General features: G+C 35.3%; 1 protein-coding gene across 2 annotated transcripts in view; it reads left to right on the top strand.

Annotated features, from left to right (window-relative positions):
- SLC25A12 (solute carrier family 25 member 12) overlaps nucleotides 1–24,872 on the top strand; it is a 50,139-nt gene that overhangs the window by 6,578 nt on the left and 18,689 nt on the right. For both annotated transcript variants that reach the window (XM_065068727.1, XM_065068726.1), the window contains exons 3-9: nucleotides 129–271; nucleotides 5,463–5,578; nucleotides 13,524–13,663; nucleotides 16,463–16,609; nucleotides 17,630–17,768; nucleotides 19,097–19,190; nucleotides 19,827–19,911. In XM_065068727.1, coding sequence (XP_064924799.1) covers nucleotides 162–271; nucleotides 5,463–5,578; nucleotides 13,524–13,663; nucleotides 16,463–16,609; nucleotides 17,630–17,768; nucleotides 19,097–19,190; nucleotides 19,827–19,911 — 831 coding nt within the window. In that variant the 5' untranslated portion in view covers nucleotides 129–161. The remainder of the gene's footprint in view (nucleotides 1–128; nucleotides 272–5,462; nucleotides 5,579–13,523; nucleotides 13,664–16,462; nucleotides 16,610–17,629; nucleotides 17,769–19,096; nucleotides 19,191–19,826; nucleotides 19,912–24,872) is intronic.

The raw sequence follows: 24,872 nt of genomic DNA, 5'->3' as shown, positions 1-24,872 counted from the left end.
TTACATGCAGACAGTCATGTACCATTCTAAGAGATTCAGTAAAGATACTTGTTTAGTGATCACTGATAATTGGCTTCTAAATGGATTCCTCTTTGTTTCTGTGGTTTTGCTTTTTATTTTCACTCCAGTATGCCAGTGTTGAGAAAGATGGTGAGCATTACATGACCCCAGAAGATTTTGTGCAAAAATACCTGGGACTTCATACAGATCCACGTTACAATCCTAAAACAGTACAGCTGTTGGCTGGAGTGGCAGATCAAACAAAGGATGGGTGAGAATTTTGCTTTCCATTAGCTTGTAATGCTTTGGTGAATGCGTGAATGAATGAGTTTGGTAATTTCGTCTTCTAAAATACATTATTAATTTTATTACACTTTAAGCTTACTTAGATGATAAGTTTTTTTCTCAAGTACAGTAGAGTATAAATTTGTAGAAATTGGGAAAATGTAAGGTGTTTAACATGCATTTTTTAATTTAAGATTTGTTTTAATAAAGTTTTAACAATTACTACAAATGCAGAGGAAGTTGAACTGCAAATAAGTTTAACGTAGTATGATTGCCTTGGAAAAGTTGTTTTCTGTATACTCACGTCCATGATTAGCCACTATGTAGAATCTTTAGTACTTGTAATTAAACATGGAAATATGGAAAAGCTTTCTTATTTTTGTAGTGTGCTGTTCAGATCAAACCATTGAGGCCTTTTTTAAAGTGCTGGTTATTAGTAAAGAGAGACAGACACTAACGACTCTATGAAGAAAGGTGGTGTTTGCCTAATCAAGATAAAGTCACAGCATATAAAGCTTTGCCAGCTCTGCTTACAAGTGATATCACTTGCTTTTAGACAGTTCTCTGAAGCTGATTTACAAAATACCCCCTCCACAGAGGCAATACCCTCTAACTCACTTGTCGTCAAAGGGGCCTATTCTCCTGCAGTGTGCAGGCTTCTAGCTTTGGCTGTGGATTGTAGTAGGGAGCATGGACATCGTTAAGGTAAAGTGAGAAGGTTAAGATCAATCTGAGAACAGGTCAAGGATGCAAAAGGGAGTGGGTATTTTGTGGAGGTGAGAAAGGTACCGTTAAAACAGTATACAATATATTTGTGAATATATAGATGTAATTTATTTTAAATTGAAAGCCCCTTAAATACCTTGGATTTGTGAGTCTAAATCTGACCTTTGACATCACTTAAATGTTTTTGCTTTCCTGTGTTGTGCTCTAGAATATTTTATGATATGTAGTGTCCTGAGTAGTTTGCACAGTATCTGTGCTTTACAAATGAAATTGTATATGCTGTAGACATTTTATGCTAAACAATAAGTGTGGAATCTCCTGTTTGATCTAGTGTTATGTGATTGGGGTTTTTTTATAAAGCTGCAGCCTTTTGATAATATATTTGATATATACATATATTTAGTAAGTCCAGATAACCTCTTTCTCTGTTTGCAATACATGGCTTCAATTTGTTGCATTGGTATGGATTGAAAAGACTATTTTGTATGTATCTGCTGAAATAACAGTCTAATTGATGACTGGTAAACTAACATGTTGAGTACCTTGTTTTTCTGAAAGCTGTTTGTTGTCTTTTACGGTGTCCATTTCTTCAGAAAATGTCTCATAAAAGGATCTTTCTTACAGTAAGAAATAAAAAATTTGTTGCTACAGTAGAACTTCGTAGCATCACTACAGTGGTTGAAGCATCACTTTTTTGTTGCTTTCCCTATGAATATATATATATATTTCTTTTAAATCTGGGTATTATTTGAAGTGGGATAACCAAATATAGGTAAGTATGCTTTATCTACTTCTGTATGGATACAGTGGGAATGGGAATTATTACTGTGTGATCTACAATGCAAGATGTTTGTCTGAATACTTGTCTGAAATTTATTTTCGTAAATATTTTAATCTATATTTATCTCTAATCTGTGCTTCATGTGAAGAATTTGTCATACCCGCATCATAATCTTCTGTTTATTTATTTACTTTTCGATTCACATTCTTCCATTTGTAGTGAGCTGTAATATATAAAAATCCAGACTCTAATAATTATATCATCTGCACAGAGAGTTTAATTTGTAGCATGAATAATTATTGTAATCTTCAGCTGAATTCTAGAATGCATTACATCTTTCCAAGGACGTAAAGTTTCTTTATGAAGTCCAGGGAAGTATCAGTAGTCCTATTCCATACATATGTTAGTAAATTAAATGACAGCCCAATGTCACTCAGCAAGTCATTGAGAAGCTCTGGGTTCTGTTATGAAATTTCATTCCTGTACCTGCTATCATATTCTCTTAGCCTTGCTTGCCCTTCAAATAAATACTCAAAGTGTTCTTGGTAACTTTTCTTTGTTGGTATTTTTAAATTTTATTTAGGTTTAAGTTCGGCACTTTAGAAAAAAGAGCACATTTTGGAATACACTGTCTATAGGAATATGTTTAAAAAAATGTGCTTTTTTTTACTTTTTTCTGATGGTAACTTGATCATTACTTAACTGTTCCAGAGCACTATTGCCTTCTCCCATTACTACAGTACAAGATTGGTTTGCTTTAGTGAAACTGTATAAGGTAGTTCTTAAAACAGATGACTCTTCCCTTTCAAAGTGTTTATTTCTCATTGTTACAAATGCATGTTCTGAAAAATTATTGTGATGAGCTCTAAATTAGAATTTGGCCTGAACTACCTTGTCTGCTGTTTAATACAGTGGGATTTCACTGATGCTGTAAGCATTCTTATATCTTCAGACTGCAGGCGCTAGTTTTGAAATTAGTATAAAAATTCTCCCTGAATAAAGCACTGATGTATGTGTGCCAAAACCAGCTACACAATTACATAAGTCAATTAACATTAGTAGGTGTTACAGTTTTAAAATAAAAATATTTTCTTCTTCCTTCAAACCTTCCAAATTTCACAGTAGTAATGCAAAATTCTTCATTTTAATTGCTTGTTTCTGCGTATGTTTTCATCAGCATACCATTCTTAAAATTTGTAATTGTGTTCTTAAGCTAAGTCCTGAAGAAAGTGATGGTGTTTCACATAACGGAGAGTCACAACAGAGCTATGCGTAACATCTACAAGCTATGTCATGTGGGGAAAAATAGCAAGGAGTTGTAGCAGGAAAAAAGGAAAGATAAAGAAGAGCTATAAACACACAGCTTACTTTGTGTGCTTTTGAAGGGTAATGGTACAGAGGAAATAAGAGGAAAGGAATTTTAAAAAAATGTTACAGATAAAATGAAAGGTGAGTGATTTGATATTGTTGCGGAGTCTGTAATGCAGCAGGTTCAGCGAATGGTACTTGAGTAGTGCCTGGGTGGGAAGCTCCATCATTCTGTTTAATCTACCTCCTGTTATCTCTGCCCTAATGGATGATGGAGGATCACAGGGGACATCCCTGTGCTTGGACATTGCACCTTGGATGTCTGGGAAGGAAATTGAGTGTGTCTGTCTCCTTTTGCTGTAGGCACTGTTAAAATGAGACCTCTGAAGACAGCTTCTTTCGGGTTCAGTCTTCTACAAATGCATTCTACAGAGATTGTCACTTGCTTCTGTCAGTTATAAATCTTCCTGGTTAGAAATTAATTTATATCTCAGGTTTACGCTTGCATATGAGGTATATTTTGAAATGATAGTATTTAGAATTATTTTAAAGGATATTCTGTTTCACTGATACTAAGCCATTATTTATCAAGGCCATCCCTTGGATGAAACTGACTTTGCATCCGAAGAACCATTTTCACACCTCTGATTTTTGTGGGTAAAGTGTGACAAATGAATATAATAATTCTGTATTTGCCATATCTAAATTCCTTTTAAAATCACTACATTTTTTTTTTCTGCATAATGCATACGTGTGAGAATGTTAACATATGTAACCTTATTTAAAGTATCTTGATTTGCTTTATGTGCACTTTGACAGAGAAAGACTAGATAAGCTAATGAACAGTGTGGCTTGGTTTTCTTTTTTTTTTTCTGTAGAGAAGAGAAGTTATACTTATGTCTTTAGCATTAAGCAGTATATGTGTGAGATAATCACAATGAGCTAATGATCTCCTACGAGGAGTACTAAATTCACATAAATTATGTACATTTTCTAGGAAAATGTACCATCTACAGCAATACTCTATGTTTTAACAGAATCTACTGAAATAGTATTTTTTGTTTAATTAAAAAATGCAATTAAAATTCCCACTGATAATTTATTTGATGCTAAAATAGATATCACCTCATTTATTTCTATAAAGTGAGCTCAGGAACTTGTAATTGGATGCAATATTCTAAGTCATCGAGCTAAGTCCCCTATTTTTACAAGAATGAAAACACACAATAGTTTTAATAAACCAAGTTTGCTGTTAAAACTGAAGGTTTTTGCTTGCAGTATTCTGGAGAGGCCACAGTGTATGGCTGCTCTAAATATGGACACGTGATCTTGCTCTTATGCCAATGTTATCCTTTATCTTTTCCTGGCTTAGGGCTTGTCTTTCTGCAGCTGTACTTGGATATAGCATTAGGATCCCTTCTGAATGTTTTTTCTGTTAGTCAGAATAAGCTGAGTTCCTCTAGAAAAGTTATTTATGATTATCCTAGTAAGTTACCTGTGCATACATTCAAGTCTTACTTTATACGTGTTGAACACAAGGACTTGGATTTCTGTGCAGCATTCCAGAGATGTTGTGGGAACCCTGTGTGGGGATCCTACTGCTTCCTGGTCTCGCACAGAAACAGCTTTCCTCGTGCATTCTGAGGTGCATTTTTCTGTATGGTGGCTGTCATGCATACACAGCTCAGAATCTTGTGATCTGCTGTTTCACTCAAACCCTTCCCTGTCCGGGTCATGTCCAACTGTCCTTTTGTCCAGATATTGGTATGGTTTCTTTCTTTGTTGTTCTCATGTACATGACTTTCTAGTTCATATTATATTTGAAATGTAGTATTTTTCCTATATACATGGTAAAGTATAACTTTTTCTGCACCTGTTTGTTTTTATGAATGTTATACTTTAAGAAAATACATATATTGTATATTCCTACACTTGCATTAAATTATCTTTTCTTTCTCAGTAGAAATACATGTATAAATTAGCAATATCATGACAGCCATGTAAATTTCGTGGTGGTAGAATTTCTGTGGGGTTTTTATATCTTAAGTGCTGTGTGCTTACATTTATAGTTACAAGGTAATAAACTGTAGGTGTTCTCTGACAATTGATTATATTTTGTTATTGATAGATACGAAGAATTTAGTCCTTTTATAGAGGAAGAAATGGAATTGCATAAAGGTTAAGTAACTACTTAAATGTAACAAACACTTTTTTCAGTTTGTAGTGTAGTCTTAACTTTTTTTATTATAATTTTATTTAAATAATTGTGTCATAACGTTTTCTAGAGCATCAAACACAAAATATCATTGGTGTTGTGAATAATTTTTTGAAATCTTTCTAACATCTGTGTTTTCCTTTGTAGGTTGATTTCCTATCAAGAATTTTTGGCGTTTGAATCTGTTTTGTGTACTCCAGATGCAATATTCATTGTTGCTTTTCAGTTATTTGACAAGAGTGGCAATGGAGAAGTAACATTTGGTAAGAATATCTAAAGAAAAGAGCACTTTGAGAAAGTGGTTATAGTAGTATAAATTGTAATAATGGTTCATCACCATTGGTGCATACAAATGCATATTGTGCAGTACTGGACCAATTTCCTAAGAGTTTGCAGGAGTAAAGCATTTTTTTTCTTTCAAGTAATACAAAATACACAGAAACAAAACATATTTTGCTCTGTCTTCTTTTATCAAGGTTTTTTCATGTTCCTGAAGTAGTTAATACAGTGCTGTTTTGTATGGTGTCATCCTAACTAAAATTCTATGTCATGGACTTTGAACTCCTTCAGTGATGAAGGATTTTTAAAATATGTTCTGGATCTCCACAGATCTTTGAAGAATTGTCATTAGATACATTAACAGCTCAATATAGAAATGAAGGAGGTCTAATCTTTTGAATTCCTATTTTAGTGTTCCTTTTCTTGAGGAGCAAATCTTGCTTTAATTTTATGAGAGTAACTTCCAACTAGATCATATATTTGAAATATAAAGAAGAAAATACGGCCTTTGAATTTTGTTGATTCTGTTTTTTTACCTAATCACATAAATTAGTAATTGGACAAAATTCTTTAGGTTAACTCTGCTGCTTTATGATGTTGCTAAATGACTGTTATTAACATTGCAGTTTAAGTAGGCCTAGGTTTTATTTTTAAAACTTCATACGTTTATGAAAAATAGATAAATCAATGCTAAGAATTTTAATAAAATGGAATGAGAATTAAGTGTCATTTCTATCCAAAAAATAAAGCTCTCAATAAAGAAAATACAAACTATGCTTGGATTTGTAACCACTTGCTGTTTGTACTATTTCATTCTTATGAAAATTATTGCAACTTGTTGAAAAAAAAATGCAAGTGTCTTTTTATGGAAACAAACTGGTTGTCTTACCATGTCTGTTAAATTACATTGTTAACTGAAGGGTCAAATACTAAGCAATTTGGATACACAACATCTTGAAAATAAAATCTTTTAGACCTTAAGTAGAGGTGAAGTCAGTAAATGCAGTCATTAGGAAGTAGACAAACTACTACAATCAGTGTGACCATGTTAATGATGGTGTATTTAATAATCTCACAAAACGGGGATCTGCACTTTGTAGCTCTCATGAACACACTTGAAATAGCTGGTTCTGTAAATGAACAAAAAGTAATTTCGGACTTTACACAGATTACTCAGTCAGACTGAGGATTGTTATTTTTATGAGCACAACGTTATATTAAAGGCTAAAAGAACAACACAAACAAGAGACTGTAAAACAAAAAATTGCACAATTTTCACATAACTTTCTTGCTGATTGTTTTTTTTAATAAGGCTTGAATAAGAAATTCTTTAGGGAATTTCAAATTTACTATTGGTTTCTTGCTTCTGCAAAATTAATTGTATTGCATTTATTACTGTATTTAATAGTATGTTGTAACATGTCAATGGTACATATTTTTGTGCTACAGTTCCCACATTTAATGCTGCTTTTTTCTTCTTAACATGGACTACTTATTTTTACTTCATAGGCATATCATACAAATTATGCATGTGGGAAAAATGTGAATGATGACATATGACATGTTCAGTATTTGGTACCTCTGCAGTCAATTTCCAAGTCAGTCTTGTGGCCTGTAGAGGCTGTTTTATGAGTCCTGCACTCTTTCATTTTCACACTACATAAGCAGAAATGTAGAGTTTACTTTTATGTAAAATCCGGAGAATATATAAAATTAAGTCTTAAAAGTTTTAATAAATTATTAGGAATCTACTGAAATGGAGTAGCTTTAGCCAATTGGTGTGAGAATTGCTGTCAGACAAGTCAGCTCTTCTTCATGAGTGTCTAATGTATCTAGTATCTGCAGATGAACCATGTTGGTTATGTGAGCAAACATGAGTCAGGATTTTCTAGCTCAGATGCAGTGCTATGTGGATGTGATTGCGTTAATTCCAAGTCTTGCCAGAAGTGGCATGGATTTACTGAGGTTTTTCTGCACTGTGCATCTGGAACAAGGGGTGGAAGATGGAATCAACTTCAGTCTGTTAGGTCAGTAAGTTGGACCCAACACTGGCCTTGCTGGATGTGAGATAATATCTCAAATAATTTGGGTATGACTGTGTGGTATTTTTAAAAAATATCCTGATTTAATCCAATTTTCAGTTATTTGGAGAAAATTAAATATACTTGTTGATTTTTTAGAGCTGGCTCTGTATTTGAAAGCATGTTACTCCACTTGGGTTCATATCCCTCTTTTAGGATTTATTTACTGACATGGACTTGGGCCATACCTGAGCACTTTTGCTTCTTGCAGTTCTCTTGAGCCTCAATCTGCCACTTGTCTCTTCAGAAGTTTAGCTTCCAACTCTCCAATGAGGAAACTATTAATTAAATTGTATTACAGAAGAACCATTGTCTTTCGAGTTGAGAAATAGAAGAGGACAAAGAGTTTGTGATTCTTTAGAAACCATTTCATAGAAATACTTGTCAGCTATGCTTTGCTGCTCACTGTCTTTTTCCTTGTCTGTGCAATATCATATGTTAATGGGCACTGTTGAAACAGGAAGCCTTCTGTCGCTGTAATGTCATCTCATTTCTTATTGCTTTGGAACATTTTTCAAGGAGTTTTGGACATGCAGAAATCCTGTATGAATGACTGCCATAAATGTGCAGATGGTGTGCTGCAGTATTTGTATAGAAGGTCCATTAGAAGAATATGAAATTGGACCTACTTTGTATGAGCAAACTGTACAGCATGCTCAGGACTCTTCACATGTTTCAATTGCACTGGGCTTGCTGTCAGCTTGGTGATTAAAAAATAATAAACTAGCTGTTTTAATAAGACATTGATACAAGTGACAGTGTAGTTTAAATGACTTTTTAATCATGAAGAAATAGAAAAAAGCATTTATTTTTATCTGGGAGAGAAAGTTCAGATTTCCCTTAATCAGGGCACAGAGTTTGAGAACACTGCAAGAAGGTGAGTGAGAAGAACAAGGGAAAGGAGTTGAAAATATGTTGTTATAGTTCTTTGCTTTTGAACAGTATTTTTCAGGAAATACAGATCACTCCTAGTACTCACTCCTTTCCCATTTCCAAAAGAGCGGTTGGATTGAAAATGCTAACATTTGGATTTAATCTTATGTATTCTGCTTTATAAAATATTATTTGCAACCATAAAAGCTGGAAACCTTTTAAAATGTAAAGAGAAAAATCTCATCATCACATGGCTACAGATCTGAGGATATAAGAAAAACGCCATGTTTTTATAAAGTGTGCTGTAAGCTAGAACTGCTATTTTTCTTGGCTTCCTGGTAGCCCTGTATTAGTTGTCTGTTTTCAAGATGTGTTTTGCTTAACACATGCAGATAGTGTAGGAAACATCACTGTATGTCATGACTTTCTTTTGTCCTCATGTATTTTGTTTGTTTATTTCCTGTTTTACGATTCTTTCGGGTCTAAACCACAGTTCTTAACACTTGTGAGCAGTGCAGGATGAGAACACCTCCTTATTTTTTACAATAATAGTAGTAATGGTATTAAGTTCAAAACCATAATTCAACAAGAGAAAACGGAAATGGAGAACTCCACATTAAAATTATATATATATTGACAATTTGTTGTTATGGCTGTCACTAACCTTAACCTTAAACAGAATCACTAATCCTTTTAAAATAAGAGCAGAAATATGGTTCAATTATTTCTAGTTTAGCGTACTCACTTTTCTTGCCACTTATCATTTTGCTCTCCTGCCAAAGTAATTGTGTTATTTACATTTGGATCACTCTTCATATGCCTCTGTTGCATCAGGTGCTACAAAAAAAGTCTTTCTGCCTGTAACGGTGATTTTTTAATTCATGCTTGAAAGTGAGAATATGTAAAACTTGCTGTTGGCAGAATTAGAGAAAAAATAGCAACAGAGAAAACATTAAAATACATTACGTACATGAAAGCTGAAATAAGTACAAATGGGACTGTATATGACTGAATAAATAGATTAAAAAACAAAACAAAACCAAATCTGCACTATTGAACAACAAACCTCTAGCATACTTATGCTAGTACTTAAAACTATCACATTTATATTTTTATGTCTCTGACAAGCACGATTGATGTCTCGTCACTGGTGTGAGGGAATGGCAAACTCTTGATGGCACTGGAATCGTGTGAAAATTCCTCTCTGCTTCTTGGGGAGCTGATAAGTCACAATAACAGGTACTACCTCAAGGCTTCCTTGGGGTACTGAGCTCATCCCCACCATGGGCCATCAACAAGACATCATAGTGTTTATGACTTAAACTATTCTTCCTCCTGTGAAATTCAATATTGCCTAAAAACTTTGTCTTTCTTATATCGTTTTTCTGAGCCCTATAGGTAATGGTGTTTGAGGGCGGTTGAGCCAGTTGTGTACGCTGCCTGCAGATAGCTCCTCCAGGCATCTGTAATTTGTTTAAAATGATTGGGTGGGGAAATTCTGAAGCAATCTTGAAAGAATGTGTGCCGCCTTGCAGGTAATGTGCTAGTGCACTAGAGTAGTAGGTTTATTGTTCCTGGGGCTGGTGGTAAGTTGAGTATGTCATCAGGCTGCTGACTTGTATGCCTATCTGAGAACAAAATGCGTTGCTATAAGCCTGGAGAGAAAGTTATCAGCTCAGTAGGAGAGAATTCCATTGCGGAAAGGTGAGCAAAGAGTAGGAGAAGACATTAGTAAATGAGCAACATGTGTTTACAGGGACAATGAATGCATTCTGTAAAATGTCATACTAAAATGAAAGGGTTTAAAAATAATTTGCTGTTTGCCCCCTACAGAATAGCTCTGTTGGGCATTTGAAGTACTTGTAGTTTATCTTAATTTAGAAGCATTACTGGGTTTTGACTGAGCGAGATAAAAAAAAGGTAAAACCCCCCAGTATCTGTACCTTAATGTTATGTGTTTTCTTTGTCGTGAGTGCTTTGCTTCTGCTGTGAAAAACATAACATAAATTAAAAATAAGACATTTGATCATAATTCAGAGTGGTGAAATGTAGGTGATGATCACATTATGTATAATTTCTGAAATGAGATTGTCCATTTGCTGCTTCTCATCACGTGAATTGTTAGCTGTGGTGGTGGCTATTTCCTTTAATTTAAGAGACTAGCCAACAAAATTGGATTTAAAAGGTATTCTTGATATATTGTGAAGAAAGCATTGCTAATCTTGAGTAGAAGTAGTAAATTTTAGTGCTTGTCTAGAGATGTCTGAGAATCCCAAATGGCTTTGGAAAATTGCACTTAGACTTTCAATGGTTTTACTGCGTTAGTTATTTACAACAGGTACATGGTTTTGCTCCTGTACCCCAAATGTTTAATAAATAAAGCCAACATGGAATCAGTTAAGCATTTGATACAATAACATATCCTTAAACCCAGACTACCGTAACACATGTGGTATATGTTACTGATTGTGAGTGATTGACTGTGGAAGGAAAATGGATGGAACCTCACTTTTCAGAGGAGCAACAGGCTAAATAATCTGCATACCATTTCTTAAAGCTGGTTAGCCACTACTGGGCTTCTTCAAGTATCAGAACACTCAACTATTGAATATAAATTTATTAATTAATTTACCAGTATTATGTGCTGAAGAATCTTTACTTGTGATGTGTTGACAACTAGTTGCAAACGTTTTTGGAAGGAAAAATCAATAGCGTAGAAAACCCATTCTTGGTTGTTTTAGTAGTATACAATTAAATGCTTGAATTAGAGTTATGAAAAGACCAGGGGCTTAAGGATTATTAAAAATAATTGGAACATCTGTCTATATGAGCGTGTATGAATAATTTATCATATGAACAAAAAGATTTTTTTTAACCTTTCTCTTAAGTCTAAAACGATCATTGGAAACAATTGAAAACACAATTTAGACTTTCTAGCTGCTTCAGCATGTTCTATCCTAAGTTTTCATGAGGAGAACTCAGTGTGTATGAGAAGTCAGTTTTAGAGGTGTGTGGGTAGTCACTACTTGGCACCCTGTTAGTTCATTAGTAGCCAACAGACCCCACGAAGCAGACCTGTCCTCTGGGCCATTCACGGTTCAGTGCAGTCTGCATGCTCACTGGTGACCTGCACTCAGCTGTTCATGTTTGTGCTACGTGGAGACTCTGGGGAGCTTTGTCAGAAGCTGCAGTGAATCAGTGGTAGGTGGGGAATTTAAATTTACATCTCCCGGTTCCTTCATATCTAGCAATGATGAATAAATCTACTAGAGACAAAACTTTTGAAGGCAGTATGGCAAAATAAAGTAGTGTAGCACTGTGTATTGGGTGCTTTGTCTCTCATTTTCTGAACCCTCACCTTTCATATTGATAGAAGTGAATAGATATGAGTGGATAGGTACAGGTAGTCAAGGTAGTGTTAAGTTTCTTGTTTGTCCGAATAACTCTGCTAGCCTACCTTGCAGTGGAAACTATGGTTTAAATTGGAGTTTTTTGACTACAGTCTTTGTTTGACTTTTTAGTAAGGGCTAAATTACACTTAAATCACTTACTAGCCATAATCTGCCGTTTGATTATGTAGTCTCAAACTACCTGTGAAGCAGGTGGTCTGGCCAAGGAATCCTACTTTGTATGTCCCCATTCTGAGACACATTTATTCTGAACTTTTCCCTTCCTTTCCTTACTGGGAACATAAAACTGTACAGTGATTTGCCTCAATTTGATCTAGAACTAGTAGAATGGCTATAGAAGTGAAAGAATGATTGAACCAGTCCTTTAGCATAGAGAAAGCAACACATTTGCTCCAAGTAAATAGCTCATGATGGAATTATCAAATGATATTAAAGTTCTTCTAATTATATTTTGTCTTTTAGCAGAACTGTTTAAACATATAGAAGAGGTGTATTTTCAGCTAAAATACAGGGTGTTTCAGAAAGATGGACACAACTGGAAATCACTATATTTTTTAAATTGGGTCCATTCTTTTGAAACACCCAGTATTTTGTACTTTATTTTAAATGTAAGCTATATACCGTATTTTATTTTGGTTGTTAGCAGGTTCTAGGTTAGCTGATAAAAGCAAATCAATTCAGGTACTTTGGTGTAGATCTTGGAAAGTCTTTCCATGGTACGGATAAATGTCCAGTGATGCTGTCTGTGTGGTTGGATCATCTGCACCAAAGGCTTGTTTTGCAGCACGGCGATGCTGTGTATGAATAATGTATGCTTTTTTTTAGATGAGTTTTTTTGACTGAATTCAGATAATATGTTTGGCATTGAGGTTTCAGTTGTACAGTACACATACAGAGAATTCCATATTCTGAAATGACAGGTTTTTTTCTTTACCTCTTTTAAAAGAGGACATCTCTATCTTCACTTATCTTAAAACATTTTAATAACTGAGACTACCAATTATGTTTTATAGGATTTGAGTTTTGTACTAAGGCCTTATCAAAAGCTTCTAATAAGGTGCTTTCTGCTGAGTTAATGATATGTTTTAGATGGCATTTCTTATACCTATCTTTAATAGACATATTCAGACAGTGTGATTGTAATAATCAAGTTTCAGTCAAACCATATTTAGTATGAAAAATATTGCGTGAGATTGTAATGCAGGTATTTGTGCTCTTGATAAAGGGCTTAATTTGACTCCTGGCAGAGACAGAGAACCACTATTGATTTTTATATCAGAATGCAAAATAGCTCTTATTTGTCATGTATGAGGGAAATTGCTTCTTAATTAAAACTAAATAAAACACTCACTCCAAGGTTTTATGCAGTAATACAAAAAGTATCATGTTGTGTTGCAAATGTGTTCTTATACAGATCTGGATAGGTTTGGTTAGCAATTATTCTTAACAAACTAGAACACTTCTTAAACAGCCACTTAAAACATCCTTTGTTTGTACCCTTCCTGGAATGTTTGTAGATTTGACTGTACCCCAAAGCTCACTTGCTGTTTTTCCCTCCCCCAAAGCAAATGTCAAAGAAATATTTGAACAAAGTCTTATTCATCTTCAAATCCCTTTCAACTGGGACTGTGAGTTCATTCGCCTGCATTTCGGACATAACAGGAAGAAGCATCTTAACTATTCAGAGTTCACTCAGTTTCTTCAGGTCAGTTATTAACCTTCTTCCAAAGTAGAACTGAAATTCATTTTCACTTCTAATTATACACTAATACCATTATAAATTTCAAGCTTACTCTGGTAGTGGTAATCATTATCTGATACTAATCCTGAAAGCTATGATGAACTGTTATTTCCCATACCAGTTCTGTAAGCGGTGTGTATTCATGGTGCTTTAACTTAAATACCATTCTATAAAAAAATGAAACTAAATATACTGTTTATGAAATGAACCATTTACTGATTGTTGTTAAACTGGATTGAGGGTCTGCTTTTTCTCTCATAGGAATTTAATAGCAAAACTAACCTCTACCAGAGAAAGATACCATCCTTAATATAACCAGTTGTTATTAACCATATAACCACCCATAGAAAGGTTTTAGCTTCTGAGTTTTTCTTTGAGTTTTATAGGTGTTATCTTATATACTTACCCTTGTGAGAGAAACACTGGCATGCATGCTACCGCATATATATTGGGAGTTCGGTCTTAAATACAGCCAGCTTTGCAGGAGGCACATCTGCTTTCCTGAGATGTTGCTGAAATACCCTTTAGGGATTGGACTTTAAAGATTTTTACTCATAGAACTAGACTTCGTGCTAAGCCAAAAATTTACAGTAAAAACATATTATGAATTTAACATTATATTAGAAGGAAGTAAAGGAAGACATCAGTTATGAAGCATGGAGGAAGAGTAAAGCAGAAGAAGTGTACGTTATAAGTAATGAGAAAGGAGTTCGTAGAATTGTAGGTAATTGCACTGAATTCCATAAATTAACATGCAGTGATCACCTAATGACATAACTTATAGTTTTCTGTTTAGTAGACCTGAAGAAAATAGATGATGCACTTTCAGAGGTGGCTTTTGATACAAAATAGTTTTGAACATACTGTCCTGAAAGTATGGAGTGATAGATGGAATAATTTGTAATCATTGCCCAGGATAAAAATAGATCATGGAATCATAGAGTAGTTTGGGTTGGAGGGGACCTTCAAAGGTCATCTAGTCCAACCCCCCTGCAATGAGCAGGGACATCTTCAACCAGATCAGGTTGCTCAGAGCCCTGTCCCGCCTGGCCTTGAATGTCTCCAGGGATGGGGCAGCCACCACATCTCCGGGCAACCTGTGCCAGTGTTTCACCACCCTCATAATAAAAAAAAATAATCTTTTTTTGCATCTCTCCTCTTTTAGTTTAAAACCATTACCCCTTGTTCTATTGCAACAGGTTCTAGTAAAAATTATGTCCCCATCTTTCGTATAAGCTCCCTTTATGTACTGAAAGGCCACAGTAAGGTCTCCCTGGAACCTTCTCCAGGCTGAGCAACCCCAACTCTCTCAGCCTGTCCTCACAGCAGAGCTGTTCCAGCCCTCTGATCATTTCTGTGGCCTCCTCTGGACCCTCTGCAACAGGTCCATGTCTTTCCCGTGCTGAGCTGTGTCTAGGTCTAGAGCAGATTCTAGAAAAACATGTCTAGGTGGGATCTGAAGTCTCTGTTGTAGACTGAGACACTGGAGTTTGGCACACACTTTCAAGGCTGCGGTATAACTTGATGTCACTTCATAGGAATAAAGTGTGTCCTGCATTTGATACTATGTATTTCAAGTGCTTCCAGGCACAAATTGAGGACACTACTGCAAAAAACCGAACAAAACAAAACAACAACAAAACAAAAACAAGAACCAGATGGCTATTGAGAAGAATATTTTTGCTGGGAATCTAGAACAAAGTGATGAGTATCTGGTTTTATGTATATTGTTCCAGGATACGGTCATGTAAGATACAGTAACCACTTACTGTCATCATACAATAAAAGCGCTTGGTAGGGAAGGGTAGTATGGCCTGCGGTAATTTCAATATGTACACAAGTTGATATTGTTATCCTTCCTTTTAGATCGGGTTGTTTTTCTTATTTGGTCTAACAGCATGCAGTGGGGTTTGGGGCTTGGTTCAAAGCAGGCTTGTTGCACCCTGATCTAGAAATCCTTGATCTTGAGGTTGTAGGAGTTGAGAAATTACTGTAAAGGTGATATAAGCTAGATAGTTTGCCCTCTTATTGTCTGTCAGAACGTGGTTATTATTTTAGTTGCTTCTAGACATCTGAATGACAGCTGAATGTGCTTTATTGTTTGCTTGAATAGAAGGAAACAACTTTTTCTGGACGTAGAATTTACAGCCATCATTATTATCTTGAGGTTAGGTTACTGCAGTGTGCTTTGTATGAAGGTTTTTACAGATTGTATAGGAGTTTTAAATTGCCTGAAATGAGTGACCATTTCTAACATTATGGGAGGTAGCTGTTGGGGGCAATCTAAATCTATATTATGTAATTTTCACTGTCCTCCTGTTTATTTTCGAGTACTTTTCAATGAGTTAGTTTATAATAGCCCAGTCATATTTTCTCTCGGATGTGTAAGAGATCAGCTCACTTTGAGTCTTTAAGATCAATATCAGAAGTTTCTCCAGCAGTTAAGTATTTAATAAAGGAATAGATAGCAGACAGGACATGGGTATGTGAAAGTTTTTTCCTCAAATCACTTAGTGAAAGTGCGTATTTCCTTACAGTTCAGTTGAAGCATTTCTTTAACAGAGGAAGGGCTTTATGGATACAATTAGTATGGAGAATTTTTGTTTTAGTTGAGCTGGCTTTTAAGTTTAAACGGCAGTTGCGCTGTGATCTACATGCACAGATGTATTGAGGCATGCAGTAAGAATAAGAAATTAGTGAGAGTTTTGTGAACAGAATTACAGAATTTGCTTCTAATCTGCTATTTCTGAATGTTATTTCTAGGAGCTGCAGTCAGAACACGCAAGACAAGCCTTTTCATTGAAGGACAAAAATAAAAGTGGTATGATAACCGGCCTGGACTTCAGTGACATCATGGTTACCCTTCGCTCACATATGCTAACTCCATTTGTGGAAGAAAATCTAGTTTCAGTAAGTGTAAAGAAAAGTGCCTTGAATTCAGTGTCTAATATCTGTAATGTTTTAAGATATCACTGTTTCTCTTCCACTCTGTCTTCTCCTACCTGTTTACTCTTGCCTTTGTGCTAGAGATTATCACCTTCATAACAGAGTGGGCAGGTGAAACATGGCAGCATTCCTTGGCTGGAGTAGTCAAATAGTTTGGTAATCTGGTTTACATGCTTGAAGTGCCATTGGAAACGCTTTGAGGCAGTCTACTGTGCTTTCTACTAAAGCAGGGCAAACAGTACTTGGCACAGAAAACATATTCAGTTAGGAGAAAAGCATCTCATTTTTGTATTTGAATATATGACAGATCTCAAAAAATGGAGACTGTTTACAGATTTGTTGTTTTATATACTCTTACCTTTTTTTTCAGATTGGAATCTAGAGGTAGAGTGGTTATGGCTCTGATAGTCTGGCAAGGTCTATAGGTAAAGTAATGACATTAAAATTATAAACTAAAAGTATACAGTATAAAAAAGTATATAAGAAATAGTTGTATAAAACATAAAGTAATAGCTTACTATTTTACCTATAAATCTTGCCTTGTCTGGCTAATAAGGCATACTATCTTCCTTAAAATTTATAGTATCTACTAACTTCAGATTTTGAAATAAATGGTCACTGCACTATGTGATGCAAGATATCAGTTAATGCCCTTATCTAAAGTAGCATTTACATGCATATCTCTATTAGAGAGTATTAGAAAAATACTCAGTGGCACATTTGGTGTGTTTATGAGATAAATTGATTAGTAATCTACTTATATGATTATTTCCTGATTGTTTCCTAATGTTCAATTTTTACTAAAAAATAGTATCCTGTCTAATAATTCTTCCCTCATGTTTCTATTAAAAATCTTTAAATTACAGGATTATAAAGATATATGTAATTATTTCCTTATTTGTCCAAACAGATGTTTCTGTAAATTGTAATAAGATGTTGTAAAAGAGCGTAAGGCACTTAACTACATTAATTTAATTTTTAAAGGTAGCTGGTGGAACTGTTTCACATCAGGTCAGCTTCTCCTATTTCAATGCATTTAATGCCCTTTTGAATAACATGGATCTTGTTAGGAAGATATACAGTAACATAGCAGGTGCAAGAAAAGATGTTGAAGTCACGAAAGGTAAAGTACATTTACTACATTTTATTAATTTTTTAGTTCTGCCCAGTTTGTAACCTGGTGTTGTATGTGGGTTAAGGCAAGTCAGTAATTGCGAGAGTATGCAAGGTTAGGGCTACTGTGAAAGTATTTAAAGGGTGATTTTCATTCTCACAGGTTAGTAATGATTTCAGCTACCTCATTAAGGAGAAGAATTTGGATTCTGGCAGGAGCTGTGTTGGTGTTTTAATTTGAATGGAGAGCTGCAAGTTGGTGTAATATTGAAGATTTTGCCACTTCTTGAAAGGAATGTGTGGTTGCTTAGAGATAGAAAGTTCCTAGGGAATGTGGTAGAATGGGTTAAGTTTGAAAATCCGTAATCGGTAATCTCCATGTTGTTTTCGCTCTGGTTACTTAATCCATCAATAAAACTTTTTTAGAAAAATGGTAATAATTTATAACTTCTCAGTGCTTACTTGCCTGAGTGGTTTTATATATAGTCTGCTTCTATTAGGATGTAGCTAATCCCTGTGCATATGAAAGGTTGCCATATTTCAGTCTTCCTGCAGGCATGGGTGGATTGCTTTTGTAGTCATTTTATGACAGATTTTATCACCTGTTTTATTATCTGCATGGATGGGACCAGCCAAGCCTAAACTTATGTGTGGTAAAAAGCATGCCAAATTCCTGTTTTAAAAAAACTTTCCTTCTTTGTTTGGCTTATGTTCATATGCTCTGCCTACCTTTGTCCCTAAATGAAAGCATAAAATACCTGTCTTCACCCTCCAAATTGTGCTAACAGATTGCTTAGCAATGTTTTGATGCAGATGTATAAATATGTCTTGCTTGGATTTGTGTCTTGAAAAAAAGCTACTGCATTTTCACTGCTAAGGCTTGTTTACTGTAGCTTGGCAGTTGTGCCATGAACACGTCGTGCTTCGGGCCATTCAGAGCTGTAATAGCAGAGAAAGACATCTGGACATGATGGCAATGGATGAGTCAGTTTCCCTTAAAGCTGTCAATAATGGAGCATTATTCTGTTCTGCTTTGCAGAACTTTGAAAACAAGAATCAGAAATTGTGGTTTTATTAAGCTTACTAATCTGAGGGTTTATGTTGACTTTAATGAATTCTTACTGTAAATGAAAGTTGTGGAGTCAGACTTGTTCTGTGTTGCAAAGGCCAGTTGCAAGATAGTTGTTCTCCTAACGATATCTTTTCCTTTTGCATCATGGATTTTTCTTCTTCATGACAGATTTTGTTTTTATAATATTAAAGTTATTTGTGAGGATTTAAAGAAGAACTTTGACAAGTAACACAATTGCTTTATTTTTCTTTCCCTTTTAAATCCAGAGGAATTCACCCACTCTGCAATCCGATTTGGACAAGTTACACCACTGGAAATAGATATTCTCTACCAACTTGCAGACTTATACAGTGTTACTGGGTAATATAATAATTAATTTTATCATTTTACAATCGTTTTGCTGCTTTCTGTGTGAAAAATACTAAATTTCCCCTTAATTTTTTAAAGTTTTGTGTTCCATTGTATTTCATGACAGTAATTTATTCAATGTAAACTGTCTTTGGTGTATGCACAGGTTTTGTAAGTGAATTGTGTGTATTGAGCACAATTATTATTTGTCATATTATAGATATATTTATAAAATAGCAAAATACCTTACAGTGGTTGCAAAAGGCCACAATACAATGGTATTATTAACTTTAGGTATTGATGGTGTTTTGCATGGGTCTTTAACACATATGAAATTGTAAGTAGGAACACCTAGAAGTAGTTTAACTTCTGTATTATGTTCCTCATTACTAATAATAAAGATTCTGCTTCTGAATAATCCAAGCCCCCTTTATCTCCTCTTGCGAGCTACGAGAAGAGAATGCCCTTTGATCTCCAAGCATTCTTTGTGGCAGCGTAGCAGATTTCTTAGATGCGTGTCCAAATGTGACAGATGATTTTTTTTAAACTCAGGATGTATTCCGTGGGGTGTGGCCAGGAATACTGGATTGAATATGTTTGATGTTTTAAAATCTAACAGTAATTTGCTTTTCTCTGCCTTGTGTAAAGGCGCTTGACTTTGGCAGATATTGAGAGAATAGCCCCGCTGGCTGAAGGTGCATTACCTTACCACTTGGCAGAACTCCAGAGGCAGGTAGGGAGAAGAACAGAATTGTGGAAGTGAATGTTTACAAATACTTGCATATGAAAAATAAGAATAGTACACTTAAAACAGATTCCTAACAAGTGAAGCATGCTGTATATATCATTGTAAGGGTAGAAGTGGGGCAGACTATTGAGGATGTGTCTAAGCAAGATACTAAATGTCATATTGAAGGATGGCCTGTTTAAATATGAGCATGCATAGATACTTGGATGCCTTGCTGGGAATACATTTGTTTACTCTTGAAAAGGCCTTTCACCTCATTAAGTAATCTAACTTTGTAATTATAAAAATATTTTAGACAAGAAAAAAAAATAGTATTAAATGCAAGTGTGTTATTTTAAAAAAAATTGGGTGAAATTATTTGCTTAACCATTTAACTAAAATGGTAATGCAATTTTACTGTACTTGTTGGCTATCTAACCTAAACAGTAGAAGGGGAATTCAAATTTATTTGGACTGATGGAAAGGGTACACTTAGAAGATGAACAAATATTGGAGTAGAATGTTAATCCTTTGTTTCACCAGACATTTACATTAATGTTTGTGAACTTTACATTTATCATAGTTTCCTTATTAAACATATATGGGTACAGTTCAGCGAAAGAGCCCCAGGCTGTGCAGCAGGATTCTGAATATGAATTGTTCTTGCTTGGATTTTTGTTTTTTTACAACTGTAAAAACTGAAGATTTAGGACCAAACATTATGCAGGTCTTTAGTTTATGTTTAGAGTTTCCACCACCATTACTGGGTACCATACTGCTCGCTTTTGGGGTATAGCTTTCATGTTTATGTTAAAAATAAATCTAGATTTTGGAGGTTTATATTCACTAGACTTTTGGTTCAACATATAATCCAAAAAGTTTTCTATTGCAAACAGGTCTGTGTAATGCTAGTTAAGTTGTGAATTATTTTTTACCTTAACCTTCACCTAAGGTTGAATCTGAAATACCACTGATAGAAATGTTATATTCTATTCCATTATATTCTAGATGTATTCTAGGGAAATTCTTTTTCTGGAGCATTTTGGAGGTGAATGCTCTCACGAGAGTCACTCAGGGGGTATTAACTGTTTCTAATGTGAATATAATAATGCGGTCAAGAAAATCCTTGAAACAGTTACACAGCAGATTCAGAAAGCAGGAGACATGAATTACACACATGAAAATACAACAGTGTTCATCTGAACCAGTGCATTTTGCTCCAAGTACGTCTCCACATCTCCTTTCACTCTAATATACAAAGGGAAGTAGGATGTCTAATTCTTAAGATCTTGTGTGAACCGAACCCATAGTTCTGACTAAATACATCTTTGTGTACGTGGTAGGTAAATACAGTTTCTCATCCTGAAGGTTCTCTTTTTCTTACAATGGCTAAACAATTCCAATTCTCTCTCTTTCAGTCTGCGTTAAGAGCTTATAAAGTGCCTATCAGGACCTTGGAAGGCTGATTCCCGAGTGAGCAAAGCCTGGCTGGGGCTGGTTCTGCTCCCAGCTGCCCACACCTTGTGTGGAATGCAGGCCGCTGAGTTCAGGAATCAGCTGCTGAACGGCCACATCTCCCAGCTCAGTATTGACGGCAATCTGACACTACTGATGAGTTGTGTTAGAACACCGCTCCTGAATTGCAGTGATTCAGCAACTGATTCCGAGGTAGCTCAGCTGTCTGGGCTGTGTGGCAGGAGGACGTGCAGCTGGCAGCAATACCTTTGTCAGCCATCCCAGGCTATGCTGGCTCCTGTAAAGTGAATTTCAGATTCTCTACCTGGTGATACCCGTGACAGATAGAACTGCTGCAGGGTGGTCTGAGATAAAGTGGCAGCACAGTGCAAAATCAGCTGTGTCTTGTTCACTGTGTGAATGTCCTGTATTTGCCGGTGGCTGAGGGGTCCCAGAAGTCTGTGTGAAAATGAAAACTTGCATTTATAAAGCCTTCTGTGTTTCAACTCACTTTTTATGCATGTTGCAGCGAGGTTGCTTTAAGCAGTTATAGCCACTATGGAATCTGGTGTATGTATCAGTGACAGAAAAATCTTGAATTAGTTCAACTGCTATCGTTGAAAAATTGTCCTATACGGAACTTAGCAAGTCTCCCATGTGTGGGACTTTGAGTGTATTTTGGTTACTGTTATTACAGGTGGACTGGATCATTCAGTTCTCTTAGAAACAAACCGGTGTGAAATGGGGTGTCTGATCTGTTCTCAGTGTTACCACTCTGTTGTCCTCAGGTGATTTGACATATCTGAGCCAACGAAATAAGTGTCCAAAACCTATTTAGTGATCACAGTCTTCCTGTGTGTTCTTGACGGGAATGGTGGAATGGATTGATGCAGAAATGTGTATACAGTGTTTATCCAGACTAATGAGAAATATTTTTTCTCGAGTTTTGTAATCACATTCCTAACTGCCAACCTTGGTTTTCATCAGTGTCTTCATGGCACTCACATTTCTGAGTAGGCAAAATACCAACTTGCTTTATTTGATGCTCCAGAATTACCTTTGTAGCTTGGTGCTGCTATAAAATGAATTCACTGATAGAAGCTTAACTCATCAGTAGAACAGAATATACTGTTTTCACATTTTTGGACTAATACATTTTATTTTCATCCTATTCTACATTCTCTGCTAAGGGAGGACAGCAGAAAGCAAAGTAATTTCATTTTCTTTGATTTATATGGAACAATCTTTTACTTGACCTCATTCTAAGTGAACCCTATAATTCTTTATTTAACTGTATTGACAAAATGAAAGATAGCCCTTAGTGGAAGAGAGAATATCATCCCACTGAGGTCCAGCTGTCCCTGGAGAATGAAAACAAGTCTGTAGTCACATTTATCTGATTTAAAAAATTACTTCTTAGAGGAAAATCTACATTTTTACATAAACTCACTGTATGTAGACGTGGTGAAAATGGAAATTGGCTTGCTTTCAACCATGTTTACTTTATTGTCAATTTTTTCATTGTGCAAGATTTTCTTAAAGCCTAGCAGCTGAATATCCTATGGGCATGACAGCTACAGTAATTTTCTCTTTATAAATATTCATGATTTGAAAGCTATAGCATTAATTACTTTCATTTACATATCCATCTGAACACACAAGTAAACTGCAAACTTTGTGAACGCTTATTTAATAATATACAAGTGACATTTCCTTCAGAAAGAATTTGATTTTTAACATTCAGTGACGTATTCATTAAGATTAATGTCTGAATGTAACGGCTGGATTTTGATGAGAACTGTGTAGAGCTTAGAAGAAAAAGAATAACCTTAGAACAGCTAAAAGGAAGCAGGTGTGCTAAACCATTAACAGGAGAAATTTTTTGTGGAATGAAGAACCAGTCCTGCTTCTAAGCCTTTTGGGGTATTATTACAAGTCTTTTATTTACATGAATAAAAAGAAATAACTCTGGAAATATCTCTGTATTTTAGAATTTATTTTTGTGGTTTGGGTGATGGTTTTGTTTTTAGATAGGAAAATTTAGCATTTTGAAAATATTGAGCATATTCTTCAGATTTATTATTGCTTCTACCTGCTTGTAAAGGCAGTACATTTCATCTGTACATTTTTATGCCCGTCCACATGTGCAGCTTATAATTGTCCTACCTAAAATTTTTCCGTTCTTCTCTGTTAAGCTATATTGTGGAAGTAAATGGGGGTAGTTATATCTTTTTCTTCTGTGGAAAAAATGTATAAAATATAATTCATGTTTTTTTACAGGTAATGATCCCATCTTAATCTCCTAGGCTTGTGTCCTACATAGTCTACATAGAGCGTAACATTATAAAATAAAAGGCGGGTTTTTGTATAGCCAGTGTAGTACCAGTCCAAACAGAGTAGCTTACACTAGGGTACATGCTGTGTTTTCTGTGGACATTCCACTTTCCAGAGCTTCAATAAGCCAAATATAACTTGGCTGAGTAGCTTTGGTGAATTAACTGTGAGATGTGCATGTGGTGATTTTTGTGGAGAGCTCACCGTGTGCATTGGAACAAAGCCCCTGCAGCGGCGGTCTGAGGTCTGCGCCCATCCAGCTGTGCTGTTGGGAGCACATCTGCTAATGTTACAGGGGGCTTTTAAGAAAAACAGGTTTGTGTTTGGGAGATGGGCCTTAGTATCCGCTTTAATGTGGAATTCAACAGTTAATATCTTGGCCACTTATATAACCCAGACAGGTTATGGTGCATAATATAAATTCTTCTCTAATCCCATTATTTATGTTCAGAAGAAAATTTGGCCCATCTTGCATACTTCTTAGTGCAAGTTTGTGGACACTTATGTCTTGTTTCAGTTACTTTGTTTCTAATAACCACATAATAATATGATTATGAGTCTCTCCAAATATTTTCTGTGCAGACTCGTGTTTATTTAGAACACTGCTGCATTTATAGTAGTGTATGTGATTGAAGTGAGTGAGGTCATAGTTGTGTCTGTAAATTATCAACTGCCTGAAAAAGTCTTGTGGAGAATACTGTGGGGAATAATTGACTTTTTGCTTGTTTTGAAATAATGAAATGTCATGTTTATGCTATATATTAATGTATATGGAATCTTAAAATATATCCTGTGCTGATGGATGCTGTGTGTGAGATACTGAATTCCTTTTGAATTATTGAATTTTAATTGAGCCAAAAGGGGGTTCCATGCTTTACGAATTCAAAGGCAACAGAGTGGAAAGTAGGAAAGTTGATATAAGTTTCTGTCTGCCTTTTTGTGACCATAGTTTTTTTCAGTTATACCAGGAAAATGAAAGGAAGAATATTTTCTGAGAGGAATATTTGAAAAATGTGCTTCGTTCATTAGGCATAATGGAAGTTATGTAGTATTTTTTTTCCTCCTTAACATAAAGCCGTAAAGCTAGCAATTTTTATCAGATTCTTTCCTTAATGTTATAAAGGCCAGTTCACAGCCATCTTTGTTTTCCCATGCAGATTTCACACTTTTTCTTCTTC

Source organism: Columba livia, chromosome 7 (genome assembly GCF_036013475.1).
Source record: "Columba livia isolate bColLiv1 breed racing homer chromosome 7, bColLiv1.pat.W.v2, whole genome shotgun sequence".
In the NCBI taxonomy this organism is placed as follows: Eukaryota; Metazoa; Chordata; class Aves; order Columbiformes; family Columbidae; genus Columba; species Columba livia.
The sequence above is the reverse complement of the archived record's forward strand: the minus strand, read 5'-3'. Positions and strand labels throughout refer to the sequence as shown.